This window comes from Rhinoraja longicauda, chromosome 36 (assembly GCF_053455715.1).
Source record: "Rhinoraja longicauda isolate Sanriku21f chromosome 36, sRhiLon1.1, whole genome shotgun sequence".
Classification (NCBI taxonomy): domain Eukaryota; kingdom Metazoa; phylum Chordata; class Chondrichthyes; order Rajiformes; family Arhynchobatidae; genus Rhinoraja; species Rhinoraja longicauda.
The window spans coordinates 15,043,087-15,058,949 of record NC_135988.1 but is presented as its reverse complement, the minus strand read 5'-3'; the positions used below and the strand labels follow the sequence as shown (position 1 = coordinate 15,058,949).

Here is a 15,863-nt window from a genome sequence, read left to right as displayed (position 1 = left end):
ATCTATGCCCCTCATGATCTTGTACACCTCGATCATGTCCCCTCTCAGCCTTCTCTGCTTCAGGGAAAACAACCCCAGTCTGCTCAGTCTCTCTTCATAGCCGAGGCCCTTCATCCCTGGCAGCATCCTGGTGAATCTCCTCTGCACCCTCTCCAAAGCTATCACATCCTTTCTATAATGTGGTGACCAGAACTGTACACAATACTCCAGCTGTGGCCTCACCAGTGTTCTGTACAATTCCATCATTACCCCCCTACTTTTATATTCGATGCCCCGGCTAATGAAGGCCAGTAACCCATATGCTTTTTTAACCACCCTGTCCACCTGTCCTGCTGCCTTCAAGGACTTGAGTACCTGTACTCCAAGGTCCCTCTGTACCCCTGTCTTCCCTAGGGTCCTTCCATTCATGGTGCACTCCCTCTCCAAGTTATTTCTGCCAAAGTGCATCACCTCGCACTTTTCAGGATTAAATTCCATCTTCCACTGCTCCGCCCATCTGACCATCTCATCTATATCTTCCTGCAGCTTGCAGATCCCTTCCTCGCTATTTACCACCCCCCCCCCCCCCTACCTTTGTGTCATCTGCAAACTTGCTGATCATGCCCTGTACGTTGACATCCAGATCATTTATGTAGATTACAAACAGTAATAGAACAGTAACAGATAGTGTTAGTGTGCGGGGATCGCTGGGCGGCACGGACCCGGTGGGCCGAAGGGCCTGTTTCCGCGCTGTATCTCTAAACTAAACTAAACTAAACATTTGGACAGGTACATGGATAGAAAGGGTTTAGATGGATATGGAAACAAATGTAGGTAAATGGGACTAAATTCGATTGGGCATTTCTGGTCAGTATGGATGGGTTTTGCCTGCTATCCAGCCCAATCCTAGCATGAGTGCAATTAAACCACAAGCAAGCACAACAGGTAGTGCAAGAGCAAGTTAAACATGGTGTAATGTTAAAACTACAGAGAAAGTGCAGGTTAAAAAAAAAAGTGCAGGGGCCACAACAAGGTAGGTTGGGAGATCGGGAACACATCCTTAGCTTCTGAAAGGACAGTTCTGTAGCTGCTGGTTTAAAATCCCATAATCATCAGGTCCACCCTGTAACCTACATATATATATATTGAAATACTGAGAGCATTAGCTGTGAAGGGTCGATTCACCCTCTTGGTCCCACAGATTGAGGAAGTAGGAGGGAATGATGCAACAGTTTCGAGGGTTCCAGATGCAGAGGTTGAGAAAGAGTTCAGAAGCGTGCACAAAACTGGAACAGCCACGTCCTTGCCGACCCTCTGGATCTGCCTTGTGCCTTTTAGAAGGATGAGAGGAGATCTTATCGAAACGTATAAGATTATTAAGGGGTTGGACACGTTAGAGGCAGGAAACATGTTCCCAATGTTGGGGGAGTCCAGAACAAGGGGCCACAGTTTAAGAATAAGGGGGAGGCCATTTAGAACTGAGATGAGGAAAAACTTTTTCAGTCAGAGAGTTGTGAATCTGTGGAATTCTCTGCCTCAGAAGGCAGTGGAGGCCAATTCTCTGAATGCATTCAAGAGAGAGCTAGATAGAGCTCTTAAGGATAGCGGAGTTAGCGGGTATGGGGAGAAGGCAGGAACGGGGTACTGATTGAGAATGATCAGCCATGATCACATTGAATGGCGGTGCTGGCTCGAAGGGCCGAATGACCTCCTCCTGCACCTATTGTCTATTGTCTATTGTCTATTGACAGGTAGTCAAATTAAGGCTCCGACGGTGAGAATATTTAGGAGGAACATCCCTCCAAACCTGTCCCATCCTTGTACCTGCCTACAATGTTTCTTAAACGTTGCGATAGTCCCTGCCTCAACCAGCAACTTGTTCCTATTAAATCTTTCTCTCCTCACCTCAAACCTATGCCCCCTGGTTCTCCATTTCCCAACTTTGAGCAAAAGACTGTGCATTTACACTGTTCTATTCCTCTCATGATTTTGTACACCTCTATGCGATCACCCCCTGCACTCCAAGGACTCAAGTCCTAGCCTGCTCGACCTCGCCCCGTAGCTCAGGCCCTCGAGTCCTGGCAACATCCTTGTGAGCCTTCTCCGCACCCTCTCCAGCTTGACAACACCTTGCCTGTGACACGGTAACCAGAAACGACGACAATACTCCAAATGTGGCCTCACCAATGTCTTATAGAATGACTGGCGTCCTGTGTACTTCAGTGAGGAGAGTCTGTAATGCCTTGTTCTATGTTGTTGCTGCCATCAAAATAAGTACGTTGAGGTAACAGAGGTCGGGCAGGCTTGGATTGTTTTCTCTGGAACGCCAGAGGTTGCGGGAAGGCTGGTTAGAAGCACATGGAATTATTGTGGTGGCACGGTGGCGCAGCGGTAGAGTTGCTGCCTTGCAGCGCCAGAGACCCAGGTTCCAATAGACAATAGACAATAGGTGCAGGAGGAGGCCATTCGGCCCTAGGAGCCAGCACCGTTGTTCAATGTGATCATGGTTGATCGTTCTCAATCAGTTCCCCGTTCCTGCCTTCTCCCCATACCCCCTGACTCCGCTATCCTTAAGAGCTCTATCCAGCTCTCTCTTGAATGCGTTCAGAGAATTGGCCTCCACTGCCTTCTGAGGCAGAGAATTCCACAGATTCAAAACTCTCTGACTGAAAAAGTTTTTCCTCATCTCCGTTCTAAATAGCCTACCCCTTATTCTTAAACTGTGGCCCCTGGTTCTGGACTCCCCCAACATTGGGAACATGTTTCCTGCCTCTAAAGTGTCCAACCCCTTAATAATCTTATACGCTTCGATAAGATGTCTACAGGTGACCATCCTGACTACGGGTGCTCTCTGTACAGAGCTGGTACGTTCTTCCCCATGACTTGCGTTGGTTTACTCCAGGAGCTCTGGTTTCCTCCCACACTCCAAACACGTACAGGTTTGCAGGATAATTGGCTTGGTACAATTATAAGTTGTCCCCAGTGTGTTTAGGACAGTGCTGCTGTGCAGGGATCGCTGGTCTGCACGATGGGCCGAAGGGCCTGTTTCCGCACTGTATCTGTAAACTAAACTAAAAATGAGAGGCATGCGTTCTGTCGACTGTCAAAACCATTTTCCCTCGATGGAGACATCGTATATTGGAGGATGGACACAAAATGCTGGAGTAACTCAGCGGGACAGGCAGCATCTCGGGAGAGAAGGAATGGGTGACGTTTCGGGTCGAGACCCTTCTTCAGACTCAAGCGAGTTTGGGTCAAAACGTGGTCGTAGAGTAGGAGGGCAGGAGGAATCACGGAGGGGGAGCAGCGAGAGAGGATGTTGCTAAACTCTCGGCGAAGAGAGGAAGAGAACCTCTTGAAGGTAGACATGCCTTGAGGAGAATTCGCAGTGGAGCTGGAAGATGTGTAGGAAAATAACTGCAGATGCTGGTTCAAATCGAAGGTCGACACAAAATGCTGGAGTAACTCAGCGGGTCAGGCAGCATCTCTGGAGAGAAGGAATGGGTGACGTTTCGGGTCGAGACCCTCCTTCAGACTGAGTTTGCTCACTCGTTCGTTTGCGCACTCGTTGCCACCAAATGAAGCGAGCTGGAATCAGTAAAAGGTGCAAATATCATGCAACTGGCTAGGAAATTTAAAAAATAACACAAGTGAAGATACTCACCAGAGCGTGGGTGTTCATTTGTGGCATTTCCTGCCTGTGATCTGGGCAGCTGAGGCAGAGAGATGAGTTCACACCCAGTACGGAAGTTGGGCAATTTAAGTTAAGTCATCGAATGTCTTGTGACATTGCAAAATGAGTATAAAATCACGAGAGGAGTAGATCGGGTAGACGCACAGGGTCTCTTTGCCCAGAGTCGGGGAAATCGAGGACCAGAGGACATAGGTTTAAGGTGAAGGGGAAAAGATTTAATAGGAATCTGAGGGGTAACTTTATCACACAAAGGCTTGTACTCGCTGGAATTTAGAAGACTGAGGGGGGATCTTATAGAAACATATAAAATTCTTAAGGAGTTGGAGAGTCTAGATGCGGGAAGATTGTTCCCGATGTTGGAGGAGTCCAGAACCAGGGGTCACAGCTTAAGGATAAGGGGGAAGTCTTTTAGGACCGAGATGAGAAAACATTTCTTCACACAGAGAGTGGTGAGTCTGTGGAATTCTCTGCCACAGAGGGTAGTTGAGGCCAGTTCATTGGCTATATTTAAGAGGGAGTTAGATGTGGCCCTTGTGGCTAAAGGGATCAGGGGGTATGGAGAGAAGGCAGGTACAGGTTACTGAGCTGGATGATCAGCCATGATCATATTGAATGGCGGTGCAGGCTCGAAGGGCCGAATGGCCAACTCCTGCACCTATTTTCTATGTTTCTATGGGTGTATGGAACAAGCTGCCAGAGGAGGTAGTTGAGGCAGGGACTTTCGCAATGTTTAAAAGAAACAGTTAGACAGGTACATGGATGGGACAGGTTTGGAAGGATATGGGCCAAATGCGGGCAGGCGGGACTAGTGTCAATGGGACATGTTGGCCGGTGTGGGCACGTTGGGCCGAAGGGCCGGTTTCCGTGCTGTACGAGTCCCCGACTCTCTGACTTTAAAATAGCAAGCCTGATTAACGGTGAACATAGGATCAATGGATGGTTATTAAATACCATTGGATCATCGACAATCCTCAGTCGTTCTGTCATCCAGGCAAGGCAGCCTAGTGGCGCAGGGGTAACGTTAGTGCCTTACAGCGCCAGAGACCCGAGTTCGATCCTGACTACAGGTGCTGTCTGTACGGAGTTAGCACGTTCCCCCCGTGACCGCATGGGTTTTCTCCGAGATCTTTAGTTTCCTCCCACACTCCAAAGACGTGCAGATTTGTAGGTTAATTGGCTTGGTACCATTGTAGAAATTGTCCCGAATGTGTGTAGAATATTGTTAATGTGCGGGGATTGCTGGTCGGTGCGGACACGGTGGGCCAAAGGGCCTGTTTCCATGCTGTATCTCTAAACTAAACTAAACTATAAGAAAATAACTGCAGATGCTGGTACAAATCGAAGGTATTTATTCACAAAATGCTGGAGTAACTCAGCAGGTCAGGCAGCGTCTCAGGAGAGAAGGAATGGGTGACGTTTCGGGTCGAGACCCTTCTTCGGTCTGAAGAAGGGTCTCGACCCGAAACGTCACCCATTCCTTCTCTCCTGAGATGCTGCCTGACCTGCTGAGTTACTCCAGCATTTTGTGAAACTAAACAATATGTAACTTGTCTGTGCATGACCCCAGAATCCAGCAATGTGGCTGCTTCTTAACTTTAGTGTAGTTTGGAGATCCAGCGTGGAAATAGGCCCGATGGCCCACTGAGTCCGTGCAGGCCGATAATCACCCCGTATACTAGTTCTATGTTCCACACTCTAAGGACAATTCACAGAAGCCAATTAACCTACAAACCCACACGTCTTTGGAATGTGGGAGGAAACCGGAGCACCCGGAGAAGAGCCCAGTGGTCACTGGAAGATCGTGCAAACTCTGTACAGACAGCACCCGTAGTCAAGATCGAACCCTGGTCTCTGGCGCTGTAAGGCAGCAGCTCCACAACCCCATTCTCCTGCCTTCTCCCCATGATCCCTGACATCCGTACTAATCAAACTCAACTAACAATCCTGATGTGGTCATTGTCAATGGATATCTTTGTCATAGTCAATGGATATTTTTAAGGCAGAGATGGACAGATTGTTGTTTAGTATGGGAGTCGGAAGCTATGTGGAGAATGCAGGTGAATGGGGTTAGGAGGGAGAGATAGATCAGCCATGATTGAATGGCAGAGTAGACATGATGGGCCGAATGGCCTAATTCTGCTCCTATCACTGATGAACATGAACCTTTTCATCGTTATAAGGTTATAAGTGATAGGAGTAGAATTAAGCCATTCGGCCCATCAACTCTACTCCGCCATTCAATCATGGCTGATCTATCTCTCCCTCCTAACCCCATTCCCCTGCCTTCTCCCCATAACCTCTGACACCTTGTACTAATCAAGAATCTATCTCTCTCTGCCTTAAAAATATCCACTGACTTGGCCTCCACAGCCTTCTGTGGCAAAGAATTCCACAGATTCACCACCCTCTGACTAAAGAAATTTCTCCTCATCTCCTTCCTAAAAGAAAGTCCTTTAATTCTGAGGCTGTGACCTCTGGTCCTAGACTCTCCCACTAGTGGAAACATCCTCTCCACATCCACTCTATCCAAGCCTTTCAGTATTCTGTACGTTTCAATGAGGTCCCCCCCTCATTCTTCTAAACTCCAGCGACTACAGGCCCAGTGCCGACAAACGCTCATCATGGGTTAACCCACTCATTCCTGGGATCGTTCTTGTAAACCTCCTCTGGACCCTCTCCAGAGCCAGCACATCCTTGCTCAGATACGGTGCCCACAATTGCTCTCACTATTCTAATTGTGGCCTTACCAGCACCTTATAGAGCCTCAACATTACATCCCTGTTTTTGTATACAAGCCCCCTTGAAATAAATGCTAGCATTGTGTTTGCCTTCTTTACTACTGATTCGGCTTGCAGATTAACTTTTTGGGAATCCTACACTCCCAAGTCCCCTTGCACCTCCGATTTCTGGTCTGGAGTCATCAGTCTGATGTCTGCCAGGTTCTCACCCCATTTAGAAAATAGTCTACAACTTTCTTCCTACTACCAAAATGCATGACTCCACACTTGGCCCCACAATATTCCATCTGCCACTTCTCTGCCCACTCTCCCAACCTGTCACACGTCCCTCTGCGGAGTCCCTGCTTTCTCCAGGCTGCCCGCCCTTCCACCTATTTCCGTATCATCCGCAAACTTTGCCACGAAGCCTTCAATCCCCTCGTCCAAATCATGAATGAATGAATACGTTTATTGGCCAAGTGCGTACACATACAAGGAATGTGCCTCGGTGCTCCGCTCACAAGTAACAACACGAACACACAGTAAACAATTAAGAATAAAGCATAAAACATTAAAACAATAAGGATACAACATTACGGTTTCAACATGTGGGTGAAAATAAACCAGAGCAAAAAAAGGGACTACAGACTTTTTGTTATTGAGTAGAGCTACTACTTACGGAAAAAAAGCTGTTTTTATGTCCGGCTGAGGCTGCGGAGTCGCCTTCCAGAGGGAAGTGCTTCGAAGTGTTTGTGGCCAGGGTGAGAGGGGTCAGAGATGATCTTGCCCGCTCGCTTCCTGGCCCTTGCAGTGTACAGTTCGTCAATGGGGGGAAGGTTGCAGCCAACAACCTTCTCAGCTGTGCGAACGATCCGTTGCAGCCTCCGGATGTGGTGCTTGGTGGCTGAGCCAAACCAGACCATGATGGAGAAGGTGGGGACGGACTCAATGATAGCAGTGTAGAATTGGACCATCGTTGCCTGTGGCAGATTGTGTTTCCTCAGTTGCCGCAGGAAGTACATCCTCTGTTGGGCCTTTTTGACTGTGGAGTCGATGGTGGCCCCCCATTTAAGGTCCCTGGAGATGATGGTTCCAAGGAATTTAAATGACTCCACAGATGTGACTGTGGTGTTGTTGATGGTGAGTGAGGGGGATATACAAGGTGAAGAGTGGCCAGTACCGACCCCTGCGGAACTCCGCTAGTCACAAGTATCTAGTTACAGACGCTAATGTCATGAGGGAGCAGCTTATGGTTCTGCTCTTGACTTTTGTTGAGGTTTGCCAAAGCATCATAACAAGAGGAGTTGAGTATAGGAGCAAAGAGGTCCTTCTGCAGTTGTACAGGGCCCTAGTGAGACCGCACCTGGAGTACTGTGTGCAGTTTTGGTTTCCAAATTTGAGGAAGGATATTTTTGCTATTGAGGGCGTGCAGCGTAGGTTTACTAGGTTAATTCCCGGAATGGCGGGACTGTCGTATGTTGAAAGACTGGAGTGCCTAGGCTTGTATACACTGGAATTTAGAAGGATGAGAGGAGATCTTATCGAAACGTATAAGATTATTAAGGGGTTGGACACGTTAGAGGCAGGAAACATGTTCCCAATGTTGGGGGAGTCCAGAACAAGGGGCCACAGTTTAAGAATAAGGGGTAGGCCATTTAGAACTGAGATGAGATGAGATGAAAAACCTTTTTCAGTCAGAGAGTTGTGAATCTGTGGAATTCTCTGCCTCAGAAGGCAGTGGAGGCCAATTCTCTGAATGCATTCAAGAGAGAGCTAGATAGAGCTCTTAAGGACAGCGGAGTCAGGGGGTATGGGGAGAAGGCAGGAACGGGGTACTGATTGAGAATGATCAGCCATGATCACATTGAATGGCGGTGCTGGCTCGAAGGGCCGAATGGCCTCCTCCTGCACCTATTGTCTATTGTCTATTGGAACTCCTCATTTCTCTTCACCTTCGCGTGTGGGACTCCATTCCCAAGAGACCTGGTTTTAATTATTTGACACTTATCCCCCCAAGCCCTAAAGCCCAGCTGACAGAGAGGGATTCCTGCCTCTTCATCTGGAATGTGCCTGGGATGAGCTGCATGTTTGTCTGTGGATCTGAACCTGGCAGACATCAGACTGACGACTCCAGACCAGATCTGGCCCCTCAGTCCAATGCCTTTCACTGCTTATCACTGGGCTGCAGAACAGAGCCGATCCTGCTGATAAAGCAGGCTGCAAGGCATGTACACACTCACGCACGCACACACACATACACACACACAGTTATTGCTTAAGGCAGGGCGAGAGAGAGAGAGAGAGAGGGTGGGGGGGGAGGGAGGGCATTTCCATTCCTTCCTGGCCAGCAACACAAACTGCATATAGACACAAAATGCTGGAGTAACCCAGCAGGACAGGCAAGAATCTCTGCGCGGCATGACTCCATCTGTAATAAAAACTAGGATGGATGCACTCGGCTGGTCAAGCAGCATCTGTGGTAAAAGAAACAGAGTTAACATTTCAGGCCCCAAGCCCTTCGTCAGAATGGGGTTTTGGGCCTAACCGTTAACTGTGTTTCCATCTGCTGCCTGACCTCGTGTTTTATATGTGAGTCAGTTAGTCAGTTTTAATACTCTCCTCAATGGAAACAAAGATATAACAAGTTATAAGAAAATAACTGCAGATGCTGGTATTATTTCACAAATTGCTGGAGTAACTCAGTAGCCTGAGCTGCTGAGTTACTCCAGCATTTTGTGAAATATAACAAGTTATAAAATCGGCTATTGTTCGGCAGTCAACTTGACTTTTGTCTCCTTTTACTGTTTCTAAACAGTCAAGAATCGAGTCGAGGGTGTTTAATTGCAGTAAGTCCCAGCACCGGAACAGTGACACTTGCACTTGCCTGCAGCTTATCAGGCTTGTTAACACAATAACACACAGATAATAAATAGATAATGATCAATAGTACAATAATAACCATAACATTAAGTGACCATAATAGCGCAAAACTGAAGTTCGCAGTGCTACCAAAGACACAGTCTAGTGTAGGACGGCACGGTGGCGCAGCGGTAGAGTTGCTGCCTCACACGCTTGCAATGCCAGAGACCCGGGTTCAATCCTGACTACGGGTGCTGTCTGTACAGGGTTTGTACGCTCTCCCCGTGACCGCGTATGTTTTCTCCGAGATTTCAATTTTTTAGATTTAGAGATACAGCGCGGAAACAGGCCCTTCGGCCCACCGGGTCCGCGCCGCCCAGCGATCCCCGCACACTAACACTATCCTACACACACTAGGGACAATTTTTACATTTGCCCAGCCAATTAACCTACAAACCTGTACGTCTTTGGAGTGTGGGAGGAAACCGAAGATCTCGGAGAAAACCCACGCAGGTCACGGGGAGAACGTACAAACTCCGTACAGACGGCGCCCGTAGTCAGGATCGAACCTGAGTCTCTGGCGCTGCATTCGCTGTAAGGCAGCAACTCTACCGCTGCGCCATCTTCGGTTTCCTCCCGCACTCCCGAGACCTGCAGGTTTGTAGGTTAATTGGCTTGGGTTTGTATACTTGGTATAAGTGTAAATTGTTCCCTAGTGTGTGTGGTGGGATTGTGTTAATGTGCGGGGATCACCGGTCGGTGCGGACTCGGTGTGCCGAAGGGCCTGTAACTCTCAACTAAACTAAACTATAGTTTAGGTTAGAGATACAGAGTGGCACCAGGCCCTTCGGCTGATCGAGTCCTTGCCGACCGGCGATCACCCACACACAGTGTGATCCATCCTACACACCAGGGACCACTTACAATTTACAGAAGCCAATCAACCCGCAAACCTGCACGCCTTTGGAGTTTGGGAGGAAACCGGAGCACCCGGAGAAAACCCACGCGGTCACGGGGAGAACGTACAAACTCCGTAAAGACAGCACCCGTGGTCAGGATCGAACCTGCCGCTGTAAGGCAGCAACTCTACCGCTGCGCCACTATGCCAACAAGTACAAAATACTGTGTTTACAAGTACCATGTTAATTTTTAAAAAAATGATGGGATTGATTTTAAAGGCCATTAGTTTGCACACATTCATACAAATATAAACAATGGGTAAAAAGAAGTATTAATGCTTTATGGAGCAAATATTACTCAAACAAAAAAAATAATCAGCTGGGTATAATAATGCTGGTACAGGAAAGCAGACTCGCTAAAGTTATTCGTGTAATCTAAGTCTCTTCACTCAGCAAAAGTCATCATTTTGCACAGAACACAACGCAAGGATCAATGAAATCTCCAGCCAAAAGTCAAATCATTTATGAAATTTGACTGTGGCAACTTTGGCATTTCTTGATTAGCTTGACTTTTTTTTAAAGAAATCATGGAAAATGAAAGAAAACATTCATTAAATCAGATTTTTATTGTTTTGTGGCAAGATTTAAAAAAATGCTTAGGGCTTTAGCAAGACATCAAAGATTTGAACAGTTCATCGTGGTTCAACGTTGTAATATTGGCAGAGTCACAAAAATACAGAGAAGACATCCAAAGATGAGTTCACTGCAACAATTAAATTCCTAGTTGCAGCAGCTTAATAAGCACATCATTCAATTCTCACAGGTAGTAATACATAATATTTTTTTTAAATTCCAATAAATGAATAGCTAATATTCATGCGTGGGTTTTCTCCGGGAACTCCGGTTTCCTCCCACACTCCAAAGACGGACAGGTTCGTAGGTTGGTTGGCTTGGTTACACTGTAAATTGTCCCAAGTGTGTATAGGGTAGTGTATAGGCTGATGCTTATGTCAATGTTCAGAAAGGCTATGCTGTAACTCTAACATATGCACCTCATTTATTGTGTAGACAGGTTCAGAAGGGAGCTCAGTGGATGGCCTCAGAACAGGCCAAATGGAAGAGGGGCCAACCAACCATGTTGGAGAAAGCAGGTTGAGGTTGGACATGGCTCCAAGCCTGGTGAACGGAGTATGCAGCCAAGAAGGGCAGCCCATTGGCGTGGACTCGGCCGAGTGGATGGAGGATCAGAGGTTCCCCAAGCACGCCAACGGCAACATCAGCTGGGACGAAACTCAAGTCATGAGCCAAGTTCGCAACCATGTCAAGGAAGACTTTGGGACCTCTGGGGACAACGCGGTCCTGGGGGACGACAGGAAGCTGGCTGCCTTCCCCGAGACGCCAGTCGGCCTACCGTTGTACAAATCACCAGCACACACCCCTCAGCCTTTGCAAAAGATGAATCTCTCCGAGAAATGCAACGCGGAGATTAGCAGTAGCCTCGACCGGGTGCAGTTGATCCTTCCGATGAGCGACGAATGCCCCCCCGATGACGACTTGAGCACTTTGACCTCTTCGTGGGGCCTTGCAAAAAAACACGGGAAAAAGCCAGCGCACTATGGGTGCGATGACCCGGACTATCTCGAGTGGTTTGAGAGGAAAATCAAAGCTGTGATTGACGTGGGCGAGGACAGGACTTCCGAGCTCTCTGACAAAGCCGACGAAATGCCCGTGGAAAATGGTGCCCTGCAGAATCACATGCTGGGCTTGGAGGAGACCCTCCTCTTTGACTCCTCCTCCGACGTCCCCCAGTATTCCCAGAACGCGCTGAACATCGCGAAGGAGAAGAACATCAGCCTGCAGACAGCGATCGCCATCGAAGCACTTACCCAGCTGTCGTCAACCCTGCCTCAGCCGTTCCTGGAGGCCTCGTCGCAGGTAAACAGCACCTTGCAGGTGGCCGGCGCGTCGCCCGGCTCCATCGACGATACCCAGGCCCCGTTGTCCCCGGCGACCGGCGCCGCCAAGGAACCGCAGGAAGACCGTCGCCCCGAGCAGCAGCTCCCGTCCCAGAATCCCTTGCTCCAGCAACCACTTCCGGGTCACCAGGCCTTCCCAGAATTCCAAGCCCGCGAGCAGGCGCCATGGGAACACCTCAAGAAGCCAGCGCCCAGTGAAGCGCACTACATTCCAGCCCTGAAGACGCTGCAGGATCCCTTTGGCGGCTTCTCCAGCCCGGTGCCCTCCATCAAGCACGACGAGGCAGGGCCCGCGCGTGGGGCCGAGGGGCCCAGCGCCGAGGGGGCCGCGCAGGCGTGCTACGGCGGCCAGACCGTCGCCCCCCCGAGCGACCCCATGAGCGAGTTGAAGCAGCTGCTGGACGGCAACAACGGGAACAAGTACCCCGTGGCCCGCTTCAAAGCGCCCGCCGCCACTGGGGAGCAGGAGCCCGCCCCCAAAGCCCAGCAGGACCTGCCCCTGCCCTTCCCCAACCTGCCCGGAGGCGCTGGCTTCTACGGGATGTTCTCCGAGCAGCAGCAGCAGCAGCAGCAGCAGCAGCAGCAGTCCCTTCAAACTATGCAGCAACTGCAAATGCACCAGAGGAGCAAGCACCAGAAGACGCAGGCAGCGTTGCAGCAACACCTGCACCACAAGCGCAACCTCTTCCAGGAGCAGAGCCCGAAGCAGAACCACTTGCACGATCAGCAGCAGCAGCAGCAGCAGCAGCAGCAGCAGCAGCAGCAGCAGCAGCAGCAGCAGTGGTGGCCCCACTCCCAGCCGCACCTGAAGAGGCCCAAGCAAAAGAAGGCGGTGCAGGAGAAGAGGAAGCTGCATCCGCCGCCGCAGAAGCAGCGCAAGGAAGCGCCGGCGCATCTTCACAAGGCTCAGCACGCCCAGCACGCTCAGCACGCCCAGCACGCTCAGCACGCCCAGCACGCTCAGCACGCCCAGCAGCAGCTTTTCATGCACCAGTTCCAACAAGTGCAGGAGGGCAAGCCGCAGCAGCAAGACTCGCAGTGCCAACCCTTACCTCAGGCCACGCACGCCCCCGACGGGCATCAGCAGCAGGAGGGAACAGTCCACAACAGCAAGAACCCGCAGCTGCAGCTCTTCAGGGACTGCCCCACGCAGTCGGGGCTTCGCCCACCCTCTGACGTTGCGTCCTCCGAGCCAGGCTCCCCCACCTTCGATGGGCCCTCGCCCCAGAAGATGTGCGGCCTCCAGCCCGACCGCTTCTCCTGCGGCCAACCTGTGGGGAGGTATCCTCCTCCTCCTCCTCGGTCGCCCCCGTCGAGGAGCAGCCCCGTTCGGCAGGCGGAGAGCAGGGAGACGCGGTCCAGCCCCGACCCTGCAGCGCCCCAGCCCCAGCCCCAGCTCCAGCAGGGCGAGATGCCCGTGCTGCACAGCCCCCGCACCTTCGAGGAGAAGATCGAGGAGCTCTTGAAGCAGTTTGAAGCGGAGTTTGAGTCCAACTCCGCCCTGCAGCAGCAGCAGCAGCAGCAGCAGCAGCAGCAGCAGCAGCAGCAGCAACAGCAGCAGCAGCAGCAGCAGCAGCAGCAGCAGCAGCATCATCATCATCAGGCCCAGTTCCCCGGCCAGAACCACCCAGCATCTCAGGTAGAAACCAACGGCAGCCAGGCTCCCTCGGCAGGGCTGCACCACTTCCTCCTCGACCGCCCGGCCCCCATCGCCCACCGGCGGCTTCCTCAACATTCACCTCAGGAGCAGTCAGGGTGCAAACCGCCGGACCCCACCAGCAAGGCCGACTACGCGCTGCAGGAGAGTACAAAGTGTTTCAACAACTCCTTCATGAGCGGATCCTCCAAGCACGTGAAGGTGGAGTCCTCGGGCGCGATCACGGTGCTGTCCGCCGTTTATTCCGGGGAGAATATGGAGGCGCAGTCCGAAGAGGGCACCCCTACAAAAAACACCCCTCTCAACCCGACCCTCAGTGGCTTTCTGGATTCCCCTTTGAAATATCTGAACACCCCGACAAAAAGCTTGCTGGACACTCCGTCCAAAAAGGCCCAAATGGAATTCCCGTCATGCGACTGTGTTGGTAAGTTTTTTTTAAGGGAACAACCCTTCATTTATTTGATGTCCGTTGCAAAATAACTTGCAGTGCGATTATGTTGTTGGCGTTGGCCATTGCCAAACATGGTTGCTTTGACATCCAGCTCGCCTGATTGGGTCACGCGCGCAGATATTCTCTTAAACTGAGCCACTTATTCAGTTCTCAGAAGGTAGGCACGACACGCTGGAGTAACTCAGCGGGACAGGCAGTGTCTCTGGGTGGAAGGAACAGGTGATGCTTATACAATTTTTCGAGGATGTAACTAGTAGAGTGGATAAGGGAGAACCAGTCGATGTGTTATATCTGGACTTTCAGAAGGCCTTCGACAAGGTCCCACATAGGAGATTGGTGTACAAACTTAAAGCACACGGTATTGGGGGTTCAGTGTTGAGGTGGATAGAGAATTGGTTGGCGGACAGGAAGCAAAGAGTAGGAATAAACGGGTCCTTTTCGAAATGGCAGGCAGTGACTAGTGGGGTACCGCAAGGTTCAGTGCTGGGACCCCAGTTATTTACAATATATATTAATGATTTGGACGAGGGAATTGAATGCAACATCTCTAAGTTTGCGGATGACACGAAGCTGGGTGGCAGTGTTAGCTGCGAGGAGGATGCTAGGAGGCTGCAGAGTGACTTGGATAGTTTAGGCGAGTGGGCAAATGCATGGCAGATGCAATATAATGTGGATAAATGTGAGGTTATCCACTTTGGCGGCAAGAACAGGAAAGCAGAGTATTACCTGAATGGTGGCCAATTAGGAAAAGGGGAGATGCAACGTGACCTGGGTGTCATGGTGCACCAGTCATTGAAAGCAAGCATGCAGGTGCAGCAGGCAGTGAAGAAAGCGAATGGTATGTTGGCATTCATAGCAAGAGGATTTGAGTATAGGAGCAGGGAGGTTCTGCTGCAGTTGTACTGGGCATTGGTGAGACCACACCTGGAGTATTGTGTACAGTTTTGGTTTCCTAATCTGAGGAAAGACATTCTAGCCTTAGAGGGAGTACAGAGAAGGTTCACCAGATTGATCCCTGGGATGGCCGGACTTTCATATGAAGAAAGACTGGATAGACTAGGCTTATACTCGCTGGAATTTAGAAGACTGAGGGGGGATCTTATAGAAACATATAAAATTCTTAAGGGGTTGGAGAGACTAGATGCGGGAAGATTGTTCCCGATGTTGGGGAAGTCCAGAACAAGGGGTCACAGCTTAAGGATAAGTGGGAAGTCTTTTAGGACCGAGATGAGAAAACATTTCTTCACACAGAGAGTGGTGAGTCTGTGGAATTCTCTGCCACAGAAGGCAGTTGAGGCCAGTTCATTGGCTATAGTTAAGAGGGAGTTAGATGTGGCCCTTGTGGCTAAAGGGATCAGGGGGTATGAAGAGAAGGCAGGTACAGGTTACTGAGCTGGATGATTAGCCATGATTATATTAAATTGCGGTGCGTACAGGCTCGAAGGGCCGAATGACCTACTCCTGCACCTATTTTCTATGTTTCTATGTTTCTATATTCAGTTCTCAGTCCTGTCCACTGGACTCTGTTCCGATCTGAGCCACACTGCCCTGATCTGCCATTAGACATGGTCAACCAACCTCCATTCCTCACCTTCTGTTTAATCACTTCCTCTAACCTTCTCTCACTTTCT

At 50.1% G+C, this 15,863-nt stretch overlaps 1 protein-coding gene across 2 annotated transcripts in view; it reads left to right on the top strand.

The window, feature by feature from the left end:
* LOC144610462 (methylcytosine dioxygenase tet3-B-like) overlaps positions 1-15,863 on the top strand; it is a 182,543-nt gene that overhangs the window by 87,393 nt on the left and 79,287 nt on the right. For both annotated transcript variants that reach the window (XM_078429189.1, XM_078429190.1), the window contains exon 3: positions 11,217-14,205. In XM_078429189.1, the coding sequence (XP_078285315.1) occupies positions 11,262-14,205 (2,944 nt within the window). In that variant the 5' untranslated portion in view covers positions 11,217-11,261. The remainder of the gene's footprint in view (positions 1-11,216; positions 14,206-15,863) is intronic.